This window comes from Grammomys surdaster, unplaced genomic scaffold, assembly GCF_004785775.1.
Source record: "Grammomys surdaster isolate TR1022 unplaced genomic scaffold, NIH_TR_1.0 126546, whole genome shotgun sequence".
NCBI lineage: Eukaryota > Metazoa > Chordata > Mammalia > Rodentia > Muridae > Grammomys > Grammomys surdaster.
The window spans coordinates 884,720-904,931 of NW_021621338.1; the positions used below are offsets into that span (position 1 = coordinate 884,720).

Sequence of the window (20,212 nt, forward strand, 5' to 3'; positions counted from 1 at the left end):
TCCATCATGCCTTGTTCACTTTTCTATCTCTAAAGCTGAAAGCTCATGGCAAATCTCTTGCTGACCATGTTGGTGACCTCGGGCACCACCAAGACCAACAAAACTTTGCCACAGATATGGGGAAGGACCCTCATACCCATAAAGGGAATGCCCCAGTCCCAGTTCCCTTATGGAGCCGAGGACTGATATGCCTGCCCAATACCACAGAAGGCACAGCTAACCGGCTACCACAAATATTAATGAAAAAAATAGATACCCTCACAAAGCCAGGCCCAATCATAAATACGATGAATAACAATTTACATCCAGGGAAGAGAAATCTCCCTGAGAATCCCCTTCTTTTTTCTTTCCAGGTAAAATTGAATCACCCGTGATGCCTGCTATTAGAAGTTCTAACCCAGATGGACCAGAAGCCAGGAGCCTCGCCCTTACCCTCACCCCCTACCTTTTCCCACCTGCACAAGGTCCCCTGAAGCTGGGCAACTGCAAGATCCTGCTTGGCAACTGCAGATAGACTCAAAGCAGTGTACCATATCATCTGAAGAATAGCAGGGAGACCATAACTCAAGCAGTGTACCATATCTTCTGAAGAATAGCAGGTTCCAGTCCTCCTCGCCCCCACGAATAACCAGGACCCGCCGGTCGGGCCAAGTGGCACCCAGACGTGGGGCTCGAGGCACGGACCCATCCGGACGGACCCTCATTGAGAGGATGTGCGCATGACATCAAGATTGAGCAAGACAGAGATCATCGCCCGTGACCTGTCGTCCACGGAACCAGGTTGATGCTGCCATCAAGAAGGCAGTTGAAGTTCATTACCATCAGCTGAAAATTGCAGAGGATCCAGAAGTGACTCCGCAGGAGACTGACTCAACTGTCAGCTCCCCTGCCTCCCCCTACGGTCGACCCCTAGACTTCCACGCCCTCCAGAAGGGTTCCTGGTATGCCTGGCTTTGCCCTCATTTCTCTCGCTAGAGAGCTTGGCCTCTTGATCACCACAACAAAAATTGGCTTTTTCCTAAACCAAGGCCACCCTTGATATGGCCGCTAACATTGGGGAGCCTTCCTTTATGACAATATTACACCCCAAACTGACAAATGGTTGGTAACTTGAACATTTACAAGAGACTAGGATGGCTGTGAGTTAGCCCAATGACGGGATTATTGTAGGTCCACTTCCCAGGGGCCCACCCAATGCAGCCGAAAAGGAGTGCGTGGTGCTGGGAGTGGGTGCAGCCTACATGGCCTAAGACAGGGCTCTCACCCTCCTTTCACCCACATCAGAGTCCCTTGACGTTGCCCATCGTCGACAGCCTAAAGCCTTCGACCATCGATGTGACTTGTCTCACATCAGTGTTTTGGGGTTGTGAACTTGTCTAAGACCCCCCATAATTAGACATCCAAATTCAAAACTCACATAGTTGGGATTGAACATAAGAAGCCTTCTCTAACTAAACAGAGAAGGGGGAGATGCCAGAAGCCAGGACCCTCGCCCTTACCCTTACCCCCTACCTTTCCCCACCTGCACAATGTCCTCTGAAGCTTGGCAGCTGCAAGATCCTGCTTAGCAACTGCAGATAGACTCAAAGCAGAGTACCATGTCTTCTTAAGAATAGCAGGGAGACCATAACTCAAGCAGTGTACCATATCTTCTGAAGAACTGCAGGTAGATCATAATTCAAGGCAGTGTACCATATAGACCATGACATGTTTCAAGGCACAGGCCAAGAAGATTTTGTACTTTTCCACCACCTGGACCCTCTTACCCCCTCCCCTTGTAAAACACGCTATAAAAAAGCATTTCATGTTCAAAAAAAAAAAAAAAAAGAAAAATAAAGGGCATATTGCTCAAAAAAAAAAAAAAAAAAAAAAAAAGAGCATGAGACAGGGACTGAACACGCTTTTCTTAGCCAGGTATCATCAAGACTGATTAAGAAGGTGCACTTCACTTCTTGAACGGTTAACCTGGGGTGTCGAAGGCTTCAGCTCTACCCAGACCGCAGTGTTCAGACAACAATAAACTCCTTTAATGTCTGTTCCCATACAGGGATGACCTACCTACAGCTGTGCCCTGAATCAGCTGTAGCAACAGGATAAAGGAGAGATGCAGAAACAAAATTTTTTGTTCATATGTGTGGATCACCCAACATTCAAAAACATAAACTAGGCATTTTTACTAGAACTAAAGCTCTAAGACATGACAGAATGTCAGGAGAGTCGACGAATGAATCCTTTATGAACAACTATAAATCTGCAATCACAAAGGCTTAATTTTTCACAGTACTTTGCTTCCTCTGAGCAGGCAAAAGCTATCTTTCAAAAGAGCAACACGCTTTTTTAATGCTACAAAACAGATATCTTTGCTGTAGATAATCTGTTTTTTTAAAAAAATTTACTAGAGTAGGAAGACAATTAATGGGTCCAATGGTTCATATAGTATTTTTCTACTTGAGATTTCAATGTCCATCCAAGGGAAAGTTCGTAACAGGAAACCAATCACAGGTCTATATTTGGAAAGGAGTGATAGTGTGTTAACAGTTTTCAATATACTTCAAACAATCCTAAGGTGACAGCATAAATTTCAGTTGTGAGTTTCCACGGGGTTCTAAGGAAGGCATGGAGAAAGACAAGCACCAAATGCAGCTTGAACCACTATTAGTACAAAAATCACTGGATAACAAGTACTATAAAAGATACATAATCTTTCTCATCAGCCAAGATTAAGATACAGTTAATTTTCTTCTTAGACGATAAATTCTTAGTTCACAAAAGATACAATACCCACAAGTAAATACAGGGAGAAATGAAAATCAGAACAAATGTAAAATATTATGAAGTTTGCACAGCACAAGTTGAATACACACTATAAAAGACTCCAATAAAAGTGACCTGAACAGTGAAATACAAGAAAATTAAGCTAACTCAAAACTAAATGTAAACTGTAAAGTTGGCAGATACGTTACTTTCTACCATCTAGTCAATTCCTCTGTAATTATAAAGACTTAGGGTCAAAACTCTTAGAATAGAAAAATTTAGTTGAAGAGTATAGCTTCTATGAGAAGAAACAGGATTAGGAAGATTCCACTGGTGATAGAAAATAAAGAATAACAATGATGTACATTTACCCTGGATATCCCTAATCCCTAGCATGCCTTGCCGTCTATCATTCCAAGATTTCCTTCTATCCACATTCAATACGATGCCTATAAACTCATTTGCTTTGCAATAGAAGATGCTCTATCCTTTCTTCTACATCTGACTTCCTCAATAACTAATTAAACTGATGAGTCATTGACTCAGCAGTTACTGCCCAGTTACTAAGACTGAAGCAAGAGATGATTTGAGCCCAGGAGTTCAACAGACTAGACTGGACAATAAGCAAGACTTTGCTTCAAAACAGTAAAAAAAGATATATTACAGCATCAATCAAGTTTATCCCAGAACATAAGGATGTCTTGAAATAAATAAAAATATAAAAGTGTCATGAAAACAAAGTATGCAATCATCTCATAAAAATGAAAATCATTTAATAGCACGAAATATAGTTTTGTTTTTAAGAAAAAAAAAAAAAGACAACATAGCAAGATACTGAGAATAAAGGACAGCTGAGTGCTCCAGACATTTAACCCCTTTTCTTAACACTGGCAGAGAAGTGGTGGCAAGAAGATGGCAACCTGACAATAGGGACAAGAGCTACAACAATGCCATCTTCTAGGCATAACGTGGGCATGGCAAATATAAACTCAGAGGAGCTGTACATCCTAGCATTGGACATATCCAGGCTGGGCCAGCACAAAAGTCAGCTGTGGATGGGGAAGGGACTCACAGAGCCACCCATACCACTTACACTGAACTACTAGCAGCTAATGGATTCTGGGAAAAGGAAAGCATAATATTCAGTTGGACCCCCACGGTGAGCCTATCAGACTCTGATGAATAGTTCCAAATCCATCACCACACAGACAGCCACTGGACCTCAATAAACTCTGGGACACTAAGGAAGGGAAGTAACAGAGAGTGTCCAGAAGAGTAACCACACCCACACAGAAGAGAGGAAGATAGAAAAGAAGGAGGGGAGGGAGAGGGGAGAAAGAGAAGAGAGGGGGCGGGAAGAGAATTATGTCTATTAATAAATCATCTAATTCATTAGGGGATCCAGCAATCAAATACCTAAAACAGCTTTGGTATTTAGATATATCTGTCTATGCACACATGCAAAATAGATTAAAAACTTCAAAGAGACACACAGCAGAATGCTTAAAGAAATGGAAGAAATGTCAAGTAAAAGATGAACTTTGCCAACTCACTGAAATGGGTGTTTCTAGTCATTTTCAATCAAAATCCTAAAAGAATATTTTTTAAATCTGACAAAACTTCAATCTCATCCAAATTTCTACTGAAAGATGAAGAAGCATTTCTTTGCTCACTGAACACTGACTCTACACCTAAACATGAGTACTGATTATGTTAGGTAACTGATACAGACTGGGATAGCTGACATGATCTCTTCCGGGTCCATAAAGCAAGTAACTGAATGAGAAGACAGATAGAAAATATACTGTAACCTAAACTTTACTGACAAAAAAAAGGTACCATATACAGACATCTGAAATTAACAAAGACAATAAAAATGAAATTAAATCTAAGATAATATCAAATGATACGTTATTAGGTATTATAAGTGAATATTCTAGACAAAATGTACATGTTCTAGCACGTACAAAGGGCAGAAGGTAGAATGGCCTTTTGTTTGAAGAACATAAAAGTTAAGAAAGGGAGCTGGGTAGTGTTGATGCATCCCTTTAATCCCAGTACTCAAGAGTAGGTGAATCTGAGTTCGAAGCCAGCTGAGTCTACAGTGCAAATTCTAGAACAGCCAGGGCTATAAAGAGAAACCCTGTCTGGAAAAAAGAATTAAGTAAATATTTGGTCACTTGGTCAGATTTGTATAGTGTTTAACATGACTACAAAGTTTAATTCAACACACACTTATCCAGTATGGGGGATGAATTAAAGAAAAAGAATTTGAAAAGGAAACCAACAGAACACTGATATCTAAGTGAACAACAGCTCATACACAATTAACACACACAAACGCTACAAAAGGAGAGTATTTTACAATAACCAGGAGTCTACAAAAGAAAGAATGTTTATTGACAGCAATCACACCATATTAAATTGACACTTTCAGCTATCCTATTATCCTTTATCCACCATCAATCTCAATTTCTCTTGCCTAATAAATCCTCCAATAGACACATGTGGCTATTTAAATTAGTAAAAAATTAAGTGCCTTTGAAGACTTTATTTCTGAGTGATGATTTCCAAGTGCCTCACAGATATAGATAACTACTGGCCCCTGAATACCAGACAGAAACTAACTACACCTAGTTGTGTCACTTTGCTAGGTCAGGCAACTCATGACAAAATGGCACCTGAACTCTGAGAAAGTACCAATAAAGGCAGACTGGATCCCTTCCTCGAGCCTACTCCTTGTATACTACCAAATCCTCACGTGCAGTGAAGAATCATGGTGTACAAACCACAAGACAGGCTCTGTGTTTTGGCTCATTAATCCTCGCTATGCTCTGAAGAAATAGAAAAGCAGCAGGCAGCACCATGTTTTATAGGTGAGGACACCAAAGCACAGAAATTAACCTGCCTGAAGCTATAAAGTCAATAATGGAGTCACAAATAAAAGCTGGGTTCTCTAACATGACCAGCGCTCCATTCATTAAAGTAGTCACGGCTGATTTAAGAACCCTAGGATGGAAGCTACTCTGTTTCACCTCGCCCAAGCAACCAGTTGCTCTATCAAATGGCTTACTACACCCCCAGGAGGGTCATATCTATAAGGTCTGCACATAGTTATATTTTACCTCTATGAAATTCCTGTATACAAATACAGAGACAGAAACAAAAAAAAATACACACACACACAGATAGGTGGGAATATATACACATACATACATACATACATACATACACACACACACACACACAATCTTTCCTAGAGTTTGATCCAACTACCTTATAACTTGTGCAGAGAAATTAAGAAGGGCTAATAAGCTTGCTGAAGCTAAATGTACTAGGGTATGTTATATTCTTCATTAGTAAATTGTTTTTCAATTGTGTTAAGTGACTACCTATTAAAATTACAAGTCAGAGGATCTGTATGTTGTGGTTCGTTCTTATCTCTCTACCAAGGTAAGGCTGTTGTGCTCTTTTGAAGCCTACAAAGCAATGAGGGCACAAAGAAGCAATTCTTGCATTTTCATTTCAACTGCCTAATTAACTGAAAAGAGTAAAATAACATATAGGGAGACAGGAGCCAAGTTACAGATTAAAGATATAAAATCTGCATACGGCATTTGCTTGCAATCCTCTTGACAATAGCAATCTGAAGATGCAGCCGCCAGCATTCGCTAATGCTCCTCTGTGCCCTGACACTGCAAAACAATTTGCTCAGAGCCTCATTTAAATAATGTGAAAAATCTGGGAGATAATTCAACTGCACATCTAATATCTGAATTCTCATATACTTTAACTTTTGCTGGACTAATATGCAGAAAGGGATAACAGAACATTTAAAATAAGTCTTAAGTATTAAGTACCACAAAAAACTAAACATCAAATTTTTATTAAGTATCAAAAAATTAAATATCTAATTTTCATTACATATGACTCAATCTACAGAATATAACCACTAAGGTCTATAAATGTGTTTGAAATTGTTTCTGAAGAGAATAAATCTCCCAGAAATGTGTGAATTTTGAGGAAGAAAGCATGAGTGTGGATTCTAAACACAACCCTGATCAGCACATCTAACTTCAGCTATGGAAGACACAAGGTAGTTATGCTTCAGTACACACTTTCATTTAGGAACACAAATCTATTTTGAAAATTGGATACTTACACAGCATTTCTGGAAGCACCGTGGGACAGTAACACCTTGACGATATCGATGTGGCCATTCTTGGCGGCATCGTGGAGTGGTGAGTCATTCTGATAACCAGTGGTGTTCACCAAGGCATTATGCTGGAGCAGCAGCTCCACTACCTTCAGGTGTCCATGACTGCAGGCTTCATGCTAATCCAAACAAAGTTTCAAATAGGGGAAGAGGGAAGAAGATGGGAAAACAGTGAATTAATAAGTACACATTAGAGGAATCTGTGGGAACCTCAAGTCGGTCACCTTAGTCTTATGTAACTATTGTCTGGCTATTGACAGAGTCAAAGCCACTTATGGTCATTTTCATGGGAAAATACGCAGTGGTGAAAATCCATGTACTCCATGGAAAAGGATAGCCTTGGATCACATGCTTTGCTTGAAAACCTGTGCTTTAGAGCAACCACAGCTTCTACATTCTTCTACAATAACATTACAACATTAGATAAACAAACAGAGATTGAGAATTCGCCAAGGCTCAAGAGAACTAAGTGCTTTGTCCACACACCAAACTGTACACCAATGTTTACACATAATCACCCCACAGAGTGACATCCTAGGACGATCTACAAGACATATAAATCTCTTTGCTGATAGACACTACTGGGAATCTGGTGTCAGTGTCAAGAGAAGGAACATGACTAAGTGCAACAGCTAATATTCCTTTACCATGTTAGCTAGACTGTGGAACACAATGAACTGAATCCAGATTAAGACCTCTTGGCTTAAGAATTTGGCAAGAAGTCATCCTATATATACTACATATTTATTTTAACATATTTATATAGTATACCTTTAAGCCATTTTGTATCTGGCCTGATGAGACTCATTTCTATGCTGAAATTCTAGTCTACAAGATAAAGACCTCCCTTTGTGAACACTTCTGGGCTGCATTCTAACCCAATGCTTACAGTCTTCATTAACACATGTTGAAACTGTTTCCAAGTACGTTTTCCATTCTTTTTCCAGAATATTCTTTACATTACAATGTGAAGCAATCATGAACAGACATTTTTAAATGTTTAGAACAAAGCCTTCTACTTCTGCTTCTGCAAAAGAATAGAGTGTAAGGCAAGATCCAAGTACTCCCTGGTTATCCTATCCTTCTGACTACTCTGACCCAGGAAACCAAAATCTATTTGGTTCCAGTGGCACAGAATGCTGCACAGCGCAGCCTCATGTCCACTGTAACTGTTACCTCCACACGTGAGCTGACTTCCAACAATGCAGTGAAACTGGAGTCCTATATCTAAAAGTACTCAAAAGGTAGCCAATTACTTTCCTGTCACAACTGAAAAGCTACATGAAAAATAACTTTCTTTTCATACTTGGTCAAAGCATAAATTCTTCAGACTAAAAAGAGTGTTGGTGGCAGAGCATGATATACGAACAACCACAAACCATAAACTAGAAGCATAAGCATAAAAAGAACGAGCAAAACAAAGAGGTTGCAACACTGCAAAAATATACAAAGGAAAACTACCAACGGTGTCCATCCAGCATGGTCTTTAACATTTGGGTCGTTTCCATTTTGCAAGAGGTATTCAACAGAAGGTATATCACCCTGGTAGAATAACAACAAAAAAAAAAAAATTAAAGGATATTAAAATATATCATGAATGACATGAGGCTACTGGGGCTCTATTATAAAGATTCTGTCTTCTTCAAGTCAAAGAAATCTTTCCCTTTACTCCCTGACTACTGCTCATGAGCCAAGAAATACTATCTGTCTCTAATGTCCTGAGATGCCAAGTTGTTTGGTCTGTACTCGAATATTTCTAGCAAGCCACACTGGAAATGCAAGGTACAAAATGAAGCCAAAGCCTATCCTAAATTTCAAGTCATCGTTTCATTTGCAAAACTGCCATTTTGAACATATATCAAAATAATTTCTGAGCATTAAAATAAATAAAGCTTTTTACAGCCAACAAGTTAGCCAATGAAACCAATGTGAAAACTGCCAAAAAGTAGTTTTATTGGCAGTTACTCTATTCACCCTAAGTCACTAACTTAGTTTATATTCACTTTATTTATACCAAAGGTATCTTCATGGCAGAAACAGTTGCTATTTAAAATGGTGGTAGAGGGATTGAGAGAAACAGTCAAACAACACTCAAAATCAGCATTTAAATTTTATCCTCTGCTTTGAAACTAAAACCATTACCCATTATCAGCTAACTGAACGGTAGGAAATAGAGCTTCCATCAAATCCAAGATATTCTTTACATGTCTTTCTTACTAGCTGAGTAAGTTTCCATCTTTCTCTAGAGGCTCATGTAGTAACTTTTCAACAGTGGCTCAGACACAGGGAGGGCAAAAGGAAGAAGGAAAAATAGAGAACAGCAGTCACTTTATTGTAGTATCAGAGCCTGCTTTCAAAGGAGAGGAACAACATAATGTAAGTAAGTAAGACAACACAAAGGACTGGAGACAATATTCATTCTTCCTTCCAGCTAAGACATTTTTAATTATTAAATGACATGAAAATTAAGTCTTTTTCCGATTCTGAGCCTTCTGTGTCTTCTGTATCTTTATCTAAGTAAATCCTAATATAGGCGAGTGAAGTGAAGGAAAATGTAAAATGGTCTGGTCAGTAAGAGTCCATCTGTTGCTAGCCTTTAACAAAGGAGATAGGGTTGGGAATTGGGCTTGTATAATCTCGCCTCTCCAAATTCTGTGCATGCTACTAAAAGCATGTCCTCTACCACCGTCTAACACCCCAACCCTACTTTCTATTCCTTTGTCCAGGAACACAATTTCCAAACTACAAAACACTGCAGGCTCTATGTCACATGCATTCCCCATGAATGTGGATGGAAGGACTTGGCATCGATCTACCATTCTTGATTACCTAAGTATTGGTCAATCCTTAAAGCCTTTAAAGAAAAAAATCTCCAGCTATTAAAAAAAAAATTATCTCCTTTTAAAAGCAACTTAAAGCATTAGGGAGAGGAATAGCATTTATACAGTGGGATGAAGTCTGTTAAACTCTCCTAAAATTGTTATCAGTAATGGCAAGCAAAACAAAACCAGCTCTTTGAGGGTAATAAATTTAAAAAAAAAAGACAGACAGACAGCAAAAGTCACACATGAACGTCAACAGGAACCAACTAAGTGTCAGCATTTGAGACATGAACAGACTGACTCCTAGGCTCTCTGCTTTGCTTTCATGTCATTTCTGAGTATCATCAAAGGCAGGGCTCTATTAATAATCTACCCCTAAAACATACAGCTGATTAGCAAACTGCTAGCTTTTTAAACCCAAGCTGCTTTCTTCTCCCTAATACTAAAAATTTTGTCTTATTTTCATCTTTCTACTTCATGTCAATGTAATGTCATGCACATAAATAAAATTATGATAACTAGGAGGGGTCTGCAGTAACTGGGTGAGTTTGCACCAATATAAAGTTTCCAGGAAATAAATTAACTTCTGCTTCTTGTTGCTTTAAATTACTTTCTTCTCTAAGAGAATTATTATTTTTTTTTTAGTAGAAGCACTCTCTCATTCCTTACAACTTAAAAAAATAATTGAGATTTCCTTAAAGCCCTGAGAAAAAAGAATCATCTGAAGAAAGTATTTACGAAGACTTGTAAGAAATTTTAAATGCTTTGGGTATTTTCAAGTAATACTTTAAAGTCCCCAAAATAAAGAAGTATGTGTCCAAGTGAATTTGTATATCTGCAACTTTGTAGTAAAAAGAAAGATTCTTCATATGGTCTCACATATTGTGAATATGTGCATATTCCAGCAACATACAATAAGTTTCTAAAAGCATACAAACAAATTTCCTTTCCTCTACTAGAATCCTGGCTCTTCAAAAATACCACTAAAAAAAAATCTTCATAAAAACATTAGGACATTACAATTAAGTACAATAAAATTTACTTAATCATCATAGTTAAGTTTTCATTAAAACTGGCAGCTGACCAGACAGTTAAAGCTTTACCCCATTCAGCAATTAGATGTGGGTTTGAATATAGCCCAATAGACTCATGTGTATGAATGCGTGGCCCATAGGGAGTGGCACTACCAGGAGGCGTGATCTTGCTGGATGGAGTGTGTCGCTGTGGGGTGGGCTTTGAGGTCTCCTATGATCAGGCTATGCTCAGAATGATACAATTCTCCTGCTGCCTGTGGATCAAGATGTAAAACTCTCAGCTCTTTCTCCGGCACCATGTCTGCCTGCACACGGCCATGCTTCTTTCCATGATAATAATGCACTAAAGCTCTGAAACTATAAGCCAGCCCCTACTAAATGTTGTCCTTTATAAGAGTTATGGCCATAGTGTTTCCTCACAGCAATGAAACCCTAACTAAGATAGATGTCATTTTTAAAAGAGAAAACAAAATGACCTTTATGAATGGAATTCTGCAATATGGTAAACAGTTCTCTGGCTTCTTAAAATTTACAGAAGAAAGTAATTTCATAAACAAATAATCCTAACAACTCAATGCTACAAACAGTTACTAGTATTACAGTGGCAGAGGTGAGGGACCAACTGAAGGTATTAGATGCTGACTCCATGTGATGCTCCAGAAACAAAATCTTGAACATGTCACAGATCTCAGTTTGCTCTTTTACTTTCTCAGGAAGCTAGTATAAAGGAAACAAAGTAGCATGACTTCACATACAATGTAACAGGACTGACTGGAAGTATGAGTTTTAAAGCCATACTCTGAAACAGAGCCTCTCAGTGACTGTCTGTCTACTCAAAATTAGAATTCATCAGATTCTCAGCACCTCGACTTCAAGCTGACATACTAACATCTATTACGTCTGCATAACATCATGGAATGCCAGAGTCTTACACATCTCAGAAAATCTACTTGTTGAAGGACAATCAATCGCTTCTGTGTTGCTTACTACTGCAACACTGTGACCAAAAGTTTTCTTTTGTCCTTGGGGCTTGGTCCATTGTGGCACAGAGCATAGAGCAATTCATATCATGGCAACTAGGGGGCAGAGAGGAGTAGAAATAACAGGAAAAAGGGCTAGAGTAAGATATGCCTGTAAGGATACACTGTCAATGACCAACTTCCTCTAAAGACTGGATTATCTTATTATCTGTTTCATAGACACACAGGTGTGTTTTACTAATACCGTAGGTGTCTCTAAAACAGAAGGTGCTACCAAGGACTGGGATATTGCTGTGACAGACCTGACCATGTTGTTGTTTGGAGGAATATGGAAGACTTTGGAACTCTGGACTAAAAGAATCAGTTGAATGCTTTAAGCTATGCTTAAAAGACCATCTTAGCTGAAGCATGGATAACTGTGCTGAGGGGATGTGAAATACTTGAAAGGTTTCAGAAGGAAAAACTAGTATTAGCTGGCCGCATTGTTGTGACATACTGGCAAAGAATATGGCTACTTTCTTCTCGTTTCCTAAAAATTGCAAGGGGCTAAAACGAAGAGTTTTTGGATTAATGGCACAAGCAGAGATTTCAGGATAGCCTTGTATTGACTTCTTGTGTGGTTATTAGTGATCACTATTACACAGACCTATAATGAAAAGGAGCAAGTGAAGCAAAGACAAGTATAAACCACATAGTTTGAGGAGAAAAGAGCACCAGGAGTGTAATGCTGGGGCCAAGTCTGGTGCCCAACAAGTAACGTCTTAGAAAGCTTGCTGCTAAATGGAATCTCAAGATAAGACTCCCTCCACCTTAATCCTGCAACCTGTGAAGGGACAAGCCTAAGGCATTTATTTCCTCAGTCTAGAAATCATTAAGACAAAGCCTATGAAAATGTACGTCAAAGAGGGTTACTTCTCAGGTGTCAGAACCTGACAGCTTTAGCCACAAGGTTCTAGCTCTAGGGTCAAGGGGTATGGATTCTTCTTTCTCCATTAAGGAGAGCCTTTGAGGCTAGGCATGTGGCAGAACCTGCATGCAGTCCTAAGGAAGTCATTGCATGAAGCCTGGATTGAATTGGAGACCCCAAGATGTGGAAGGTGTAGTGACATCTGGCAAGGAGAGCTGCAGACTGGGAGTAGAACCAGTCCAGTGTGCTGCAGTCAACAAAGCTGAAAGGAGTCGGAGATCTGAAGAGCGCCTTTACATCAGACATGGAGAGTCAGAATGTGGAGTCTGGCCTACTGGGATTCAGTGTTGCTTTGGTCCAGTATTTCTTCACTGTGTCCCCTACTCTCCCCCTTAAAATGGTAATATACATTTTGTGCCATTGTATGTTGGTAGTTTTTGAAGCTGATTTTACAGGGGATTGCAGTTCAGAGATTGTCTTGAGTCCCAGAAAAGACTCCTAGACTTTTAAACAGTGTTGAGACTGAAAGACTATGGCAACATCTGAAATTGGATTAAATGCACTTTACACTGTGACGTGACTACAAGTCAATGTGGATCAGGTAGTAAAATGTGTGACAGTTTAAATTTATAAAAAGGCCCTGATAGGCTCATGTTCTCTGTCTCTGTGTGTTTCTCTGTCTGTCTGTCTGTCTGTCTGTCTTTCTGATGCCTGTGGATCTCAAAGTAAAGCTCTCAAGCTACTCCTCTAGCACATGCCTGTCTGCTTCCAGCCACAATAATTATGGACTAACACTGAAACTGTAAGTACGTCTCCAAATAAATGTTTTATAAGAACTGTCTTGGTCATGGTGTCTCTTCACAGCAACAGAACACTGACTAAGAGAGACGCTGGTATCAGGAGTGGAATGACTGGAAAGAAGTGTTTATTTTGTGCTCTGGCTAGCCTTGCACTAGCTACATAATCCAAGTTGTCCTTCAATTCACAGTAATACTCTTGCCTCAGCTTCCTGAATACTAAGGTTACAGGTGTAAACCACTTGACCGGGCTCCAAAAAGGGTGATAATCAAGATTAACCATCACAAGTAGCATGAACTGTGGTAGCCGCAAATCCACCTATGTGCCGTTGAGAAAAGCAACAAGCACAGCAGCAGCCCGGGGAGGCCTTCTTTCTGGACTTGCATAAACCCACTATCTCCCCTCTGTTGGCCTGGCTGCCTTACAGGTCACCAAATCTGAATTCACTGTGCCAAGAAACACCTGTCCCTGCTCCTTGCTCCATTTTATGGTAGCTGTAATATTAAGGCCCATGCAAATCTTTTTCTGAACTAGGTAAACATGCAGCTAAAATAAGGCTACAGAACTATAGTGTTTGGCTTCCTCGTATATCTAAATAATTGATTCTTGTTATAAATAAAAAAAATTAAGGTGAGAATTAAATAAAAACTATTTCTAAAAAGGTAACAACAATGATAAGCCCACTGATATTTTTTTCCTCCCAAATCATATTTATCAAATTCAAACACAAGCTGAAAACTCAGCTATTGGTAGAGTGCCTGAGGAAGGCCCTGTGTGTTTCCCAGAATTATAAAAACAAACAAAAATCAAACAAGTGGGAATACACATTCGGCTCACAAAAAAACTTTAAAAGAACATGATTGTTAATTAATGATCTAAAAAAAAATATAAACCAATGCATATTTAAATATAGCAAATGAGAATAAGTCAACTAATAACAATATCAGATAATTAGGTTCTAGAAAAACTAACACAATGCACACATCAATGAAGAAAAGTCACCAGGACACCATCATATCCCAATGTTCCTGCTTGTTCTGCTTTGTCTTTTTTCCATGCCTAGGACAACAGAATATAATCTACAGTTTGTGGGTGAGTCACCTGAATTTTCATGTCAAGTGTTAATTGGTTTACTTGTTGTCTATGGCTATTTCTGTTCTAGAGTAATATAAGGCACATACTATATAGTTTGTAAAGTCAAGAACACCTTCTCTAGCAAGCCCCCTAAGAGTTTATTGAGCCCTGGCCTAGACGCTAGGCTCTAGAGATCCTCATTAATAAAAGTAAACTTTTCTCATAGTTGGAATAACATTCTCTACCAAATTAAGGGAATGCTTGGTTTGTGGTCTGAAAATTCCCGGGAGAGACATAGAAACTACATCAGCCTCAATCTTACTAATAGAAAACTGAATGGTGCATAATAATTATTAACTAGGTAAGTCTGGGAAGCATTAACAACATTACAATAGTTTATGTGTGCATATACATATTTTATACACATGACAAGAAATGACCAAAGCTATTAATTTTCTAAGTCAGGCTTAACAGAAATCAAATGAAGCAGAACCAGGGTTAACTTCAAATATTTGCCTTGCTCAGAGTAGAGGATGCCTAGCATGTAGCTAACGGCATGGTTCCATTCCCACAGCCTCTCACCTCTATCTTTTACAGTACGCTTTCCAAGTCACTGCCCATGAGGAGGGGATGGGATCCCCACCCCTTCCTTATCACCTCTTTCTTCTCATGGATGGTGCAGTGCAGGGAGGGGGACACACAGATGTTCTACAACAGGCATCTACCATGACAAGTTCAAAGCAACAGAACCTACTGGGCACAAATTGAAACTTCCAATTCTGTAAGATAAATTAAGTTGTTACTCTTATTATCTCAAGTATTTGCTATAGTAAGAGCCAAACAATCTAGTCTCATTCCAAGATCAGAGTAGGCAGCCTACCTTAATAGAAGCAATATGAAGTAAGGTCTCTCCTCTGTGATTTCTTTTCCCAGTTGGAATACCAGAAGACAGCTTCACTGTGGAGGGGCTTGACATCATTTGTCTGTGAGTTGAATTGTTCAGCAGAGGTGGGGGTGTGCCCGGTGAAAGGCTATCATCTGATGCATTACTCTTTCTCCTGAGTGTGACATCAACCTGAAGTCGGCCTGAAGGCAGTGAGGAACAGTCAACCAACACTACGTTTTCTGCAAGCAATGTTGGCTCACTGATGTCTCTGCTGGTGCTCAGAACATTGCTCCCACAGTTCTTAGAAGTAGAAGTGGGAGGCCTTTGGCAGCCTTTGCGATTTCCATTATTCCCTACTGAGCGAAGATCTTTCACACAGACCTTCTTCTCCGGAGTCTCTTCACTCTTGCTCACAGTGTCTGGAGACACTATATGTTCCGCCAATGGTAAAGAGACTTCAGTCAAGCTTCCAGAACATTCAGATTCTACAACAGAGCCACTTGCTAATAAGTCGATTTCGCCATTTACCCGTGGACTCTTAATAGCTGGCGTTTGGCTATAGGAGACAACCTTCTCTTCCTTCAGCTCCTCTTTGGAATCAAATCTACTATCCTTTTTTTCTGGCCTGAAATTCCCCTCTTGGTTGGTCTTAGCTACAGACTTCTTCGGATGCTTTTTTGCAGATGTTCTAGAAGCTGTTTTAGCCCTCTTAGAAGCAACCACAGGGGGAGTTGCAGAAACAAATTCATACACTGAGGCTTCCTGGGCTTTGTCATCCTTTGTCTTTTGAGGCTGGGTTTGTACTGACACTTTATTCACAACATATCTAACCTTCTTACTTCGAGGGCTAAACCACATTTTTATTGAATTCTTCCTTTCTGCATCACCAAATAAACTTGCCCTAGATTTGTCGTCTTTTGAATCTGACAGAAAAAAGGAAAAGAAACATGCTATGAGGATTAATTTCTCCACCTTGAGCTACTGATGAATTCGGCTTTCTGTTCTCTAAGGAGTGTTACATTTTATTCCTCTACTGCTCGACCACCAATTCCTAAATGCCTAGAATTGCTTCCTTTGTCTCTTCTTTCACCTCCCATCTTATAAACACAGCCACCAGGTAAAAAGCACCCTAGGTAAGGAAGAGGAAATGAAACACAAGTAAGTAGTTTTTAACTCTGCAGGAATGTCACACATGACCCTGCCTAACAATAACAGCATTTGGACTATACTCTGAAGAAGCCACATGGTCTACAGTGTTACTGAGACAGAATCTTGAAAATCCTAAGAATGAGATGTCCATTCATAAAGAGACTAGATGTTTAAACTCAGCAAGGTCTTTCTTCTGCAGTGATAAGTACATTTAAAAACCAAGCCACTTCTGATACAATCTCTAGTCTAGAGAAAGGTCAAAATGAAATGTTAGCAGGGATTGCTTCTTAAGAAGGCCTCAGGATTACAAAGACTTAAAGGTTAATCCTCCAGTCGTCTGTGAAAAGTTGTATTTGGTTTTAATTTATTATTTTAAATGCAGATGATGACATTTTCAATGGAAAACAAGTCAAATCTTGATTTCTCTGTGTTTATAATAAAAAGTAGAACTGGGCAGCTAAAGAAAATTAAGCAGTGATAACACAACACATTCAATCAACTAAAAACCCCAAATCTAAAAAAATACCAAATTTCACCTCAGCAGCATGTTCCCTAACTTATAAAAGAGCAAATAAAGAGTGCACAACTATGTAATTTATATGCACGCAATCATTCTATTGATTACCATGCACTAACACCTTTGCCTGGAGACTTTAATCACACCACTTGCTCTAACTAAGCAAGCAAAAACACAAACAATAACTGTAAATTTTGGATTTTAAGCAGCACATCTAAGATAAAACTGAAAAGCAAAACAACTCAGTTGCTAGAACATAAATCATAGTATTAACAGCTACAACTGTTTTATGGGTGAATGCTTCTAAGCTTGATAAATTATTATATTCATTTCAGGAAGAAAACATTGGTCCTGCCTCTGCATAGCAAATTTCTAAATGATGACACTTAAAAAAAAATCTTATTCTCTGAATTTAAATATTTTAGAATATACTATGAATCAAGGAGCAGAGAGAGATACGTGTGTTACTAAGGAGCTGCGTAGTCAAGGATTTTTTTTTCCTCAAAATTTAATAATAAGCGTAGAAAAGAGAAGCAATTAGAAAATGTGATTTCCCTATCGTTAATCTACATCAAAGGATTATAACGATGTACATTGTGCTTTCCAAATGATTCTCTATTGTAAGTTACACAACAGAAGTTGAAAAATCTGACTAGCTAGTTCCTTACTTTAAAAAAAAATAAATCAAAGGGAAGTACTTTGTATACCATCTGTGTGACATTAACACCTGAAGAACAATTATTCTGTAAGTTAAAATAAGTTAAAATGCATTTAGATCTATTTAAAATAACAACAGCTACGTGGCTATCCAAGTATTCATCTTCATCGATAATAAAAAGTCATAACATATATGAAACACTAAGTAATCACTTCAGAAGGACCAGCATCTCTCCCAAAACTAGAAGAGAAACGCAAATTGTGATCTATGAAACCATAATCAAGGTTCTTTATTTTAATGTCACCAGCACCAATACATTCCACAAACGTGACCAGCACCTGCAAGAGCTGTTTCACATGATAGGTTCAAGGGAAAATAGAAACTTTAAATTTACCTCTATTAGTAGAAAGAAGATTGTTATAAAGAATAAGGTAAAATTACCCATAAATGGCCATCAGAAAAATATGACCACCTCTTCTCTTTAAAGTACACTGAACCAAGGAAAATCTGTGGAAATGTTTAGAAGCTCATCTTAACACAGCTTCCTGTAAGTCAGCTCCATCGCCAATACACCATGCACCGTGTCCATGAGCTGACAGGCTCTTCCTAATTACCCACCTCAATTACAGTAATTATGTAGCTTATAGTAAATGCAAGTAACAAGGTTCATTGGGAAGATAGATAATGTACTACAAGTTTTTGTTTAAAGATAGAGAAAATGTGAGAGCTGCTGACCCTCCACTTGGTTTATCGTCTTCCACGTGAGCATTTAAGTCATTTGGAGTTAGTCAGGCTTCAGGAATCACTCAGTCTCATATCATTATCTTTATTAAGGTGAGAGATTATTTTCTTACTACAAGAAGAGGAGCCCTCACTTGTTCCCAATTCCTGGTTCCTTCTACTAATAAAACATTTCACTTTCTATCATTTAAATTTGGTTTTAGAAGTCTGCACTAAACTAACACAGGCCCTCAATACATGTACGAAATAAACTATAGAGAAGCAAAGGGAGCTACTCTAGAGGGAAAAAAAACTTACAACTGAAAAGCCGAACACCCTTCAAAGCTGGCTTGTTTTGGGAAGAATATTAGAAAGAAAGCTGGTCAGGCGGTGGTGGCACACGCCTTTAGTCCCAGCACTTGGGAGGCAGACGACGCAGGTAGATTTCTGAGTTCCAGGTCAGCCTGGTCTAGAGTGAGTTCCAGGACAGCCAGGGCTACATAGAGAAACCCTGTCTTGAAAAAAAAAAAAAACAAAAACAAAAACAAAAAAAAAAAAAGAAAGAAAGAAAGAAAGCTGATAGTGATGTGGCTTTAAAATAGAAAACAAACCAAAAAAACCAAAAACTTGCATTGCAAAAACAGAGGTATCTGAGTAGATATATTCAATAAATTTCTCTAACATTTCTGTGATTTCCTATCAAGGTAACTAAGGCCCATTGCCAGTTTTATTTTCTTCTTTTAGATTATGCAAGTGTGTGTGTGTGTGTGCGTGTGTGTAAGTGCTCATACTGTGCATGCATGACAAGTCAGACGGTTAGAGTAGGCTGGCAGCTCTGGCAGAGCTGCAGTCACAGCTGTGTGCAGATGCTCAGCTCCAGTCCCAAACTTCAAATTTTTATACAATTTAATTTAACCAAGTTAACAAATACCTATCAACCCCCCCTCCAAAAAAAAAATGTTCAAAATAGGAAAACAGTAAGAACATATTCTAAAAGGGCTCAGGTCCAACTCTGAATCTTGTTTGAAATTTAGTTTTTCCACTCCCTACAAAATACAAAACTATACTAGGACTCTAATGCCCTCCACTCACTATAACAAATGTCTAGTCTTATTCCTTTTGTACCCCCAAGGTACCTAACAGCCTAGTGAGCCATAACAGATGGCAGTTAGCTTACAGAGGCTACTCCACCCTCGCCCCATTTTATCACTATTAAAAATGTCAAATTATTTATTTATGTGTTAAACTGTGAACTTCCTTCTACTCCTTAAATCCGTATGCTGAAACCATAACTAATACCTGGTACCCCAAATGTAATCTTAGTTAAAGTCTGAATTAAACAGAATCATCCAAGATGAAGCTGCACTGGTGTGGGTACCCTAATGAAACATGAAGACAAGAAGTGAACTCAAATACAGGCCACAGATCTCCGAGAGGACACTCCTAAAGCTCAAACTTCAAGCCTCCAGAACTGAGTCAGATTCTTTTTCTTGAGCTGCCCAGTTTGTCACTCTGTTACAGCATCTGCAGTGACTCAGCACTATTCCATAGTAACTGGAGAAGAGGCAAGTTAAAATATTATGACTCTCAAAAGTAGATCCCACAAGTTAGTGTTTGGCCAATAATCTTAACAATCAGACATACCTATAAGAATCAAATGAAAGCAACTTTCAGAGATGTACTGCTCATAACTGTAC

General features: G+C 38.8%; 1 protein-coding gene across 1 annotated transcript in view; it reads right to left on the minus strand.

Moving 5' to 3' along the window:
- Bard1 (BRCA1 associated RING domain 1) overlaps positions 1-20,212 on the minus strand; it is a 66,169-nt gene that overhangs the window by 28,889 nt on the left and 17,068 nt on the right. Inside the window, exons 4-6 of the mRNA XM_028760525.1 lie at positions 15,466-16,394; positions 8,432-8,512; positions 6,917-7,089 (exon numbers count right to left, since the gene is read on the minus strand). Of these exons, the coding sequence (XP_028616358.1) occupies positions 6,917-7,089; positions 8,432-8,512; positions 15,466-16,394 (1,183 nt within the window). The remainder of the gene's footprint in view (positions 1-6,916; positions 7,090-8,431; positions 8,513-15,465; positions 16,395-20,212) is intronic.